Source organism: Castor canadensis, chromosome 7 (assembly GCF_047511655.1).
Source record: "Castor canadensis chromosome 7, mCasCan1.hap1v2, whole genome shotgun sequence".
Classification (NCBI taxonomy): Eukaryota; Metazoa; Chordata; class Mammalia; order Rodentia; family Castoridae; genus Castor; species Castor canadensis.
This window is the reverse complement of record NC_133392.1, coordinates 125,506,236-125,515,990: the sequence shown is the minus strand read 5'-3', so window position 1 is coordinate 125,515,990 and position 9,755 is coordinate 125,506,236. Positions and strand designations below refer to the sequence as shown.

The 9,755-nt window shown below is 34.1% G+C and overlaps 1 protein-coding gene across 1 annotated transcript in view; it reads right to left on the bottom strand.

Moving 5' to 3' along the window:
* Positions 1–4,548: 4,548 nt before the first annotated feature.
* LOC109676090 (putative selection and upkeep of intraepithelial T-cells protein 1 homolog) overlaps positions 4,549–9,755 on the bottom strand; it is a 30,064-nt gene continuing 24,857 nt past the window's right edge. The window contains 2 exon segments of the mRNA XM_074077968.1: positions 4,549–4,610; positions 4,973–5,095. Of these exon segments, the coding sequence (XP_073934069.1) occupies positions 4,549–4,610; positions 4,973–5,095 (185 nt within the window).

Genomic DNA, 9,755 nt, shown 5'->3' with positions numbered 1-9,755 from the left:
GCATATACCAACTCTTGCTTGTTTTGGGGTTCCATTTACTTGGAAAACATTTTTCCATTCTTTTACTTTAATCCCCTGTTTGTCTTTGCCAGTGAGGTTCATTTCTTGTAGGCAAAAAATGGTTGGGTTTTGTTTTTTAATCCAGCTCACAAGTCTGTGTCTTTTGATTAGAGAATTGAGACTATTAACATACAGAGTTATTATTGAAAGGCATGCAGTAATCCTTGTTATATTGTCACTTTTGTGATATTTTCTTTTCTTATCCTGCTTTGCTTACCTACTCATGTAGTGAGATTTATTCTTTCTGGTATTTTCATGTTTTTTTCTCTTTTAGGATTTCTATATGTTTTTGAATCCTTCTTTGTATCCTGCCTTGTGTATTTTATTTCATTCAGTTATTTATTTGTGTCAACTTTGATATCATTCAGGTCTTTATTTGTATTCTCTTTGAATTCATTTAGGTTTTATATGTGCCCTCTTTAAATAAATTAGCCATTTTCAGAATCATTCTTTTGAATTCTTTGCCTGATATTTCACTTAATTCACTATCAGTAGAGTACATTATTGTAGAAGTTTTGACTTTTGAAGGAGTTATGTTGCTTTTCTTTGTGGTAGCAGGGCTTGAACTCAGGGTCTTCACCTTGAGTCACTCCACCAGCCTTTTTGTGTGAAGGGTTTTTTTTTTTTTTAAGATTTCTACAGTATTCTTTTTATTTACCACATAACATACATACATATATGTGAAAATGAAATGCTTTAAGGATATTTTGGTTACAGGTAGATTTATATATTCACCTAATCTTTATTTTATTTTTTTTTCATTTTTCTTTTATTATTCATATGTGCATACAAGGCTTGGTTCATTTCTCCCCCCTGCCCCCAACCCCTCCCTTACCACCCACTCCGCCCCCTCCCTCTCCCCCCCAATACCCAGCAGAAACTATTTTGCCCTTATTTCTAATTTTGTTGTAGAGAAGTATAAGCAATAATAGGAAGGAACAAGGGTTTTTGCTGGTTGAGATAAGGATAGCTATACAGGGCATTGACTCACATTGATTTCCTGTGAGTGGGTGTTACCTTCTAGGTTAATTCTTTTTGATCTAACCTTTTCTCTAGTACCTGTTCCCCTTTTCCTATTGGCCTCAGTTGCTTTAAAGTATCTGCTTTAGTTTCTCTGCATTAAGGGCAACAAATGCTAGCTAGTTTTTTAGGTGTCTTACCTATCCTCACCCCTCCCTTGTGTGCTCTCGCTTTTATCATGTGCTCATAGTCCAATCCCCTTGTTGTGTTTGCCCTTGATATAATGTCCACATATGAGGGAGAACATACGATTTTTGGTCTTTTGGGCCAGGCTAACCTCACTCAGAATGATGTTCTCCAATTCCATCCATTTACCAGCGAATGATAACATTTCGTTCTTCTTCATGGCTGCATAAAATTCCATTGTGTATAGATACCACATTTTCTTAATCCATTCGTCAGTGCTGGGGCATCCTGGAGGTTTATGAATTTATACACCCACAATTGAATATCTATCATTTATGGTCATTAATAAAATAAAGTAGATAGCTTATAATTTGACAAAATGTTTATATGGAAAGAGAATACTTTATGTTACATTTGCTTGTTTATTGGCATAATGACATGGATAATAAAAAAGAGGATAGCACCTAATCTGTTAACTTTCATTTTCTCATGGAAATGAAACTAACAAGGCAAAAGGAGAAAATAAGTACATTTATTTATCCCTATTATTTAACTTGTCACAATGAGCTTGCATTATATTTTGAATAAAATTATAAAAACCCATGATAATAGAGAAGACATTTTTATTCCTTGCAGTATGGAATATTTCCTCTAACCCTCACTATTCTCTCTCTCTTCTTCCTCCTCCTCCTTCTTCTTCTTCTCTTTCTTCATCTTGAAAAAAATATTAAAGAAAGGAATAATTTTCTTAACAGCATTATATATAGTATAAAAATTGGAAATAGAATGACACATAAATTATTTGTGAATAAAACAAAGGAATGCTGAGAAAAGTGAATGCCTTAAGTGAAAAACAGATATATCTATAAAACAACAATATAAAATATACTTGCCAGATATGATACTTGGACCAAATAATAGAGGAAAACTATAAGAAGTTTAGTACATGCAATCCAGATATAGAGAAGAAACAGGAAATTTACTCATGCTAAGTATTATTATCCTAAAGTATTCATATTGTTTATATTGGTAACATTTATGTGTAGGCAAAATATATCTGCAGGGACTAATTAAAGAAATATTTTATTTATTTAATTAAAATTTTAAAAATTGCCTATTACTTTTGTACTGGCGGTACATTGTGACATTTACAAAAGTGATTGCAATAAATCTTAGTTAGAGTCATCTCCTCCACCACTCTCCTTTATCCTTCCTCAATCCATTCTAGAATAGTTTCAACAGGTCTCCTTTTCCCATTTTCATATATGAGTATATAGTATTTCTGCCATGTATACCCACTATACCCTTTCCTCCCCGCTTTCACTGGTACCACCAATCCACAGACAGGTCCTGATTTATGATCCTGTCCTCCATTAAAAATATTTTTGAAGCTAATATATTATTAATATTTTTTGCTAATCAAACTTTTTAGATGGAAACTAATGTAATGGAGAAAAATTGCATAAAATTGCTAGTGTGGATAAAGTTAAAAATATTCAGAAATTCTTTTATTATTGAGAAGAATTTTAACAGGCTGATGAATTTTAAAGCTCTTAATATTAGTTCTGCTGGATGTGGTGGTGCATGACTGTAATCCAAGGACTCAGGAGTTTGAGGTAGGAGGACCAGGAGAATGAAGTTAGTCTGAGTTACAGAGTAAAATCCTTTCTCAACTTCATCCTCCCAAAAAAGTCAGTTTTAAATTCCCAAAGGTCTAATGGATCACTAATATAGCACAGGTAGAATGACAATATTTGAACAAATAGAAAATGTATACCAAGAACAGTTCAATCGATAATAAAGAGAACACAAAGAAAAATGAATAATAAAACAGAAAGGGTGAGAAAAATAGAAAACATAAAACAAGAAGGTGGAACCAAAATTAACTTCATAATCACAATAAGTTTAAATGAGGAATTCTAATTAATTCACTAAAATGGATTTTAAAAAATCCAGCAGTGTTTTAGTCAAGTGGATCTACTTAAGAAATATAATCAAAATTAAAGTTATTATCATAGGTTTTATTATAAAAGGCTAGAAAAAAATTGCCAAATAGTAATCAAAAGAAAGCTGGTATAGTTGAATAATACTAGATAATATACCAAATGAAATAGAAAATAAAGAGTTTCAATATCTAATCATAAATGTTCCACATTCTTTCCAAGAACAAATTGAACATTAATGAATGGTGATTACATTTATAATTATGGAGGCCCAAAACTTCAATAATAAGCACAATATAGGCTTTATTTTATAATAACATTGAAATTTAGCTCAATATAAATAAAAACCATGAAAATTAATGTATAGTCTTTTGGAAATTTAAAAGCACTATTTAAAATAATTATGGGTAGAAAGAAAATGATCTTATATATTAGAATTTGTACATAAAGGTGATTTTGGAAAGATGGCAAATGTGGCCTAGCATGTAAATCTGCCTCTTTCCCCACATAATAATAGAAAAAGAAACTAGATAGCTAAAGCAAATCCACTGGAGAACACAGCCAACAAAACTAGGTGACAATGTATTCTTATGAATTAAAGGTATAAAAATGATTGGAAAAAAGTAGGAACTAGTGGACACAGGCAAAGAAAACACGTAAGGTAGAATATCAATCCTTACAATGTGAAGCCAAATAGGACAAATCCAGAGCAGATTAATCCAAAAAATTCATGAAATTAAAAAACAGTAATAGAATTGACATGTTTATTGACCATTCTATATGGGAAATAATGAAAATCAAAATAATTAAGATTGAGACATATTCTATCAAAATTACTGGATATTAGAGCAAAAAAGAAAGATCATCTAGAAATCTACGGAAAACAAATTACACAAAAGGGAAATTGAGTAAGACAATGGTTGGATATTTCAACAGTAATAATTTATGCCAGAAGAAAATAGTAGAATGCATTTAAAATATCCAAGAAAAGTAAATGTGTATAAAAGGTTTATAAGCACAAGAATGACTTTGGACTGCAGTAGATGTCAAGATAAAAACACAAAGGAGAACATTCCTTTGGCTTCTAGATTATGGGCCTTTTTAGTTTAAGCAAAAATAATTTCTCTGCATTATCCATAATAATTCACCATGGACTCTCAATTGTGCTTGAGAGGAAAAGAGGTAATCAAGAGTACACATTTGGTTAACCATACATACATTTTTAAATGGAACTCTTTAGTGTTATTGGTAAATTACTAGAATCAAGTATTAAAATTGTCCTTCCTGGGTGACTAATTCTCTATTGCTTTCCATGTTCATAAGGAAATTATAGTTGTGTGACAAAGTCAGTGCATTTAGCTTTGGGCATGAGTTACAAATTTTTTAAGTTATATGCCTTCTATGAATACAGGTTCAGAAATGTTCTTGAAGTGTCCAGATCCTGTGGACACCTACATGCTCCTGAAAGGGAAAAATATGACATTAAAATTTTAATTTTAAAGTCATGAAAGTCTTGCAAAGAGCTTTAGAGAATGTGTATATGAAACAGATAGGTTGGCCTTCCATGTTTATTGGGAAAGTTGTCACAATTGTGTAATCAGAACGAAACTACCATTGACATTTGAGACACTAACACTGGCACCATTAGAGCTCTGGAAGTCTCAAGAAGTTTCCAGTGTGTGAGCCCTTATACAGTACACAGTTCTTCATTGCTTTGTCTGGTTATTAAGGTAAAATGACTAGAAAAGTAACCCTTCTGTACACCTGGCCATGAGTCAGAAGAACGGTGCCCTATGGGTTGCTATATTTTCTATCCCATTTACCTCTCAGTCTGAAGTAAATAAAGGAAGTGGTCATGGTGACATAGACCATCAGCACACTCAGGATCACACTCATATCTTCCAACCATACGGTATCCAATTCATACTGTGGTCCTGAAGCATGAACTGGGAACAGATGAAATAATTGGGAACATTGCCCCAGAGAAAGAAGGGATGTATTACAGATTTATGATAGCCTTACTTTCCTGGTTCTTATTGTTCCATATCTTCTGGAATTATGAGGAAGGGAGAGAAGGAGGTTGGGCTACATGGATGATCCTGGAGATGAACATATTTGGGCTATGGCTGGAAGAGGGCTGTGAGGAGGAAGCTACCTATTCTTTTACAGCATAGTACTTGCTCTGACTGGTCAGAGTCTGAAGGACACACAGACATACTATGCCTTTATTTCCTTTATCTTGTGCTGAGGACCTTCAAGAATTCTGGACCTTGTAGGGTATATGGGCAAATGGAATATTCTTAAATGAGCAGAATCTCTGAAGTGGAAAACATCTTGTAATTCTCAAAGCTCATATATTCCTCTGGAGTAAGAGTCTCCCTTAGGTATCTTTTCTGTGTACTTCTAATGTGGAAAACATTCTTAGTTCATAATATTGGTTATTATGTCTGTGGTTGCAGCACCACCATTATCAACAATTAGGGTGCTTATTTCATTACTATATAGCTATGCCTATAAGAAATAACTCTCCTACATTAACTATAGTTATCAATCCACCTAACAGGGTGAAAGTTCTTCAAAAATAAAAACGACAATCACTGTATAATACAAATTTTCTATGTATGTGAGTTGCCAAAGAAATTGAAAACAGAGTCTAAAAGATATTTATTTGTATTTCCATGTTCATAGTAGTATTATGCATAATAGCTAAAAAAATGGAACCAAATCAAGTGTCCATCAGTGGATGAATGGATAAGCAAAATGTCTTACTTCAATATTAGAATATTGATCAACCTTAAAAAGGAAGGATATTTTGCAATATGCTAAAACATTCATGAAGACATTATGCTAAGAAAAGTGTATTTGTCATAAAAAGACAAATACTATATGTTACACTTATATGGGACACTTAGAGTAGCCAAAACCATACGCAAAAACTAGAATGGTGGTTTCTAGGAGCTGGAGGTAGGGGAAGATATGGAATTGTTGCTTTAATGGATACAGCATTTCAGTTTTGGGAGATAAAACATTGTATGTTAGCCATCAATATGAATGTGATATGGTGTTTTATTACAGTTTTAGCATAATGTCCTGAAGGTACATTCACGTGGGAACATAGTGGCGAACAGGTGATAATTTGTAGATGTTGTATGATTTAAGGTTTTCTGTTTGTCCTCATTTCACAGGAGAATATTAATGGAAAAAAAATCTCCTTAAGAGTCCAGTCCTACTTTGTGACTTCTGCATTGTGGCTATAGCTCTGTCTTACTATAAAGGGTTTTTTTATCTCACTGATTATTATCTTGTAGATAAAGTGGAACATGGGGTGCACAGTCCATATATGTTAGGTTTACTATTGCAAACTTTGATAATTACCATTTCATTTTCACCTATATGAATGCCATATAGGAGAAGAATCAGTTTCACGTGTCTGTGGGCACCATGAAATTGAGAAAAATTTATATGGACACCTGCATAGTTTTGAGAAAAGAGGCCTTGGCTTTATATCAATCTCTGAAAGAAATCTGTGACCTAGAAAGTTTAAGGAAACTGAATCATTACCTCTTCCAGACTAAAAGTGGAGGAACAGCCAGAATCATTTATTAGGCACAGCAATAATCACTGGATTTTTTGTAAAAAATAACACTACTAAAAGGAAACTCTTTCTAGGAGTGGAAGAATCAGCAATTTGTACTGTCAAGCCTATAAAATTCAGGAGCCTGGAATCCAAACCCTATGGCATGTGGTCCAAGAACAAATTGTTCCTAAAGTCTAAACAATTTTCACTCCTCTTTGACTAAATACCTTATTAGTGACTGAACATTTGAGAAAAGAGATATTTATAAGAAGTTATCATCCTCTTGATTCCACATATCTCTTTTTATTTCAGGTAATAAAATGAGTTCAATGACTATAATCACTGAAAGAGACTATCCCTGCACCAATGAATCAAGAAGCATTCTTGCTACAGACACAACCTAAAGAAAAAGATATTATAATTACTGGTTATTGATTTGGAGCACTTTGGATTAGGGAAAAATATACCAAGAAAGCACCAGATATATTTTAATGCTATCCATATGCATTCATTTAGGGGTAAAGTGTAGGAGTGAAAGATCAGAGAACTGTTGGTGACAGAAATAAGAGGCAGAGATGTTTTTATGATGGGGCAGGTTTTGAGCTGAGGCTAAACAGCCCCTGAGGAAATTATTCAACTTTTCATTATTCCATTTCACCTGTCAATCAGATAGATATCAGAAGACAGAGATATGCTTTTGGAATTGTCATTTCCATGAGTTGGAAAGAAGCTCTGAGAAGGATAGTTCTGAAAACCTTAGAACTGGCTAAGAGATTATAAGATCTTTGAATATAAGACTCTCATGAGTGAAAGGAACTCCAGAAAACTTATTTTTTAAAATCTTATTTAATACACATGATAGTAGCATCGTTTAGATATCTTCTCTCCACAAAAATATTCCATAATGTGAGGGCCTACTTCCAAGGTAGTGCCCATTCTTTGCTAGAGAGTTCTAGGCACAGTTTAATTTAGTGGTTAAAGGATATAAGTGTCCATATTGCTTACATTTAATCTTACTTTCTACCATTGTGTGATTTCATATAATTCTTAAATGTGTTGTGCCTAATTTTTGTCATATCAAAAATGGAGGTCATAGTAGTATTTAATTCAAAATGTTTTATAGAAGTTAAATACCTTAATATTTGTGGAATTCTTGGAGTAGGCTTGTCAGTAGCAAAATATCAGTGTCTCTTATGATGATGTGGTAATTTCTATTATAAAACTAACCTTGTCCCTCTTGCAAATGATCCATTACAAATGATTGAAAAACACCTTCTTGATAAAGACAAATAAAATGTTAGGGTTCAAAGTATGCCAGCAAGGAACAGTTGAATAAGTGGAGGAAATTTGTTTGGCAAAGGTTAATTAAGAACGGTCTTTTATTTAGCTAGTTCTATTTAGGCCTTTGTCTATTTTAGGTATGAGATAAGTGAGGTTTTTTGGTTCACTTTTTTTTTTTATGTTAGAGAGGTCTTTGATTACAGATCTCTCAATATTTGTCTGGGAAAACACACATGGCCTGAGAAATCTCAATAAAGTATAAGATACACAGAATCATATCTACAATAAAAAGGAAGCACATTAAATGATGAAATGAAGAAATTAAATAATCAAAAAACAAATCTTGAAAAACCTAGATGATGTCAATAAGCAGATGAGCTAAAAGAGAATTAATTTTTGCAAACAGCAACTAGAAGGAATGAGAGTTTTTAATTTGTAGTCTTGTGTGTGTGTGTGTGTGTGTGTGTGCTCTCCCCAATTCCCACAGACAGTGATAGAAAACAGCAGCTGTATGAATCAGATAATTGAGTACCGACTAGCAGAGCAGCTGGAAATGTAAAATGGGGAAATCTAGGAAGTTGAGAGAACTGCAGATGCACCAGACCCAAATCCTTAGCTGATGGCTAAACTACCCACGTTGAGAGGAAATCCTAGGAATCTTGAGTGTACTCTTGAAGGATAGAGCTGTAGCCGAGAGATGCCTGAGTTTGTTCATTGTGACATTTACGTATATGCTTATAGTATATCTTAGATTTAACTCCTCCATTGTTTTCCCTCATCCCCCCTTCAAATATTGAACAGCTATTCTTTTGTTTGTGTATCCTAAAATTTCTTGTGAATCCTCCAAGTCCTCTTCCCCCACAATGTTATAGTTGAGAGTGAATGAATACTTTTTCTCCTAGGAAAAGTAAACTACCTTTAGACTATTTTCCTGATGCTGGGATGTGTGAACTCTTTGCAGCAATTTCTGCCATGTGCAATTTAGGGTTTTACTTCCTGCCCCTGAGCCATAAAGAAGTCAAGGAGAAAAATGTGCAAATGGTGTTAGGTGTTAATTGTTCTAAAACTTTCCAAGTTTTGTAGATATCTATCATCATAGGAAAGAGAGGTTTCAACTTGATTAAGGTACAGGAAGCCCAGGCTTTCAGATAAATAGTATTTTTAGCAGCTCCAGCAGCAAGAGAAGAATATCTACGACCAAAGGGATGGGTGGAGAACCTATCCTAACACATCTGTCCTGAGCAGACAGACTTGGGAGTCAAGGGTTATGCAGCTTTAGCTCCCTCCTCTTCCACTTTGCACCCCCACCTCTTCAAACCTACTTACCTTGTTTTCTGAGATTTAGTTCAATACTTGGAACTATAATAGAGACTAGCAGCACCAACAGAATTGTGAGGAGAACCAGCCATGTACTCTTCCATGAAAGTAGCTTTTCTGAGATAACGAGTCACAGATCTTACCTCATAGGGATCTCGGAGTCTTTGGACCCACCCAATTAGGACTGATGATTCATCCAAAGCATATTTCCAATCAAGATCCCATTACCCCAAAATATTTAAACTAGTGTAATTTGGAGCAGCAGTTATGATTGGGTGGTGAAAAGTTGGACATGGTCTGGAGTGAGGTGGGACTAGAGGTTGAACACTTCCTATTTGTCCCCATTCACTGTGTCTCATGAGCTCCCTGGCTACATGGAAAGAGGCAGATCTCTGTCCTCTCCTCTTCTGTTCCAAGCTCTGATCCAAGGA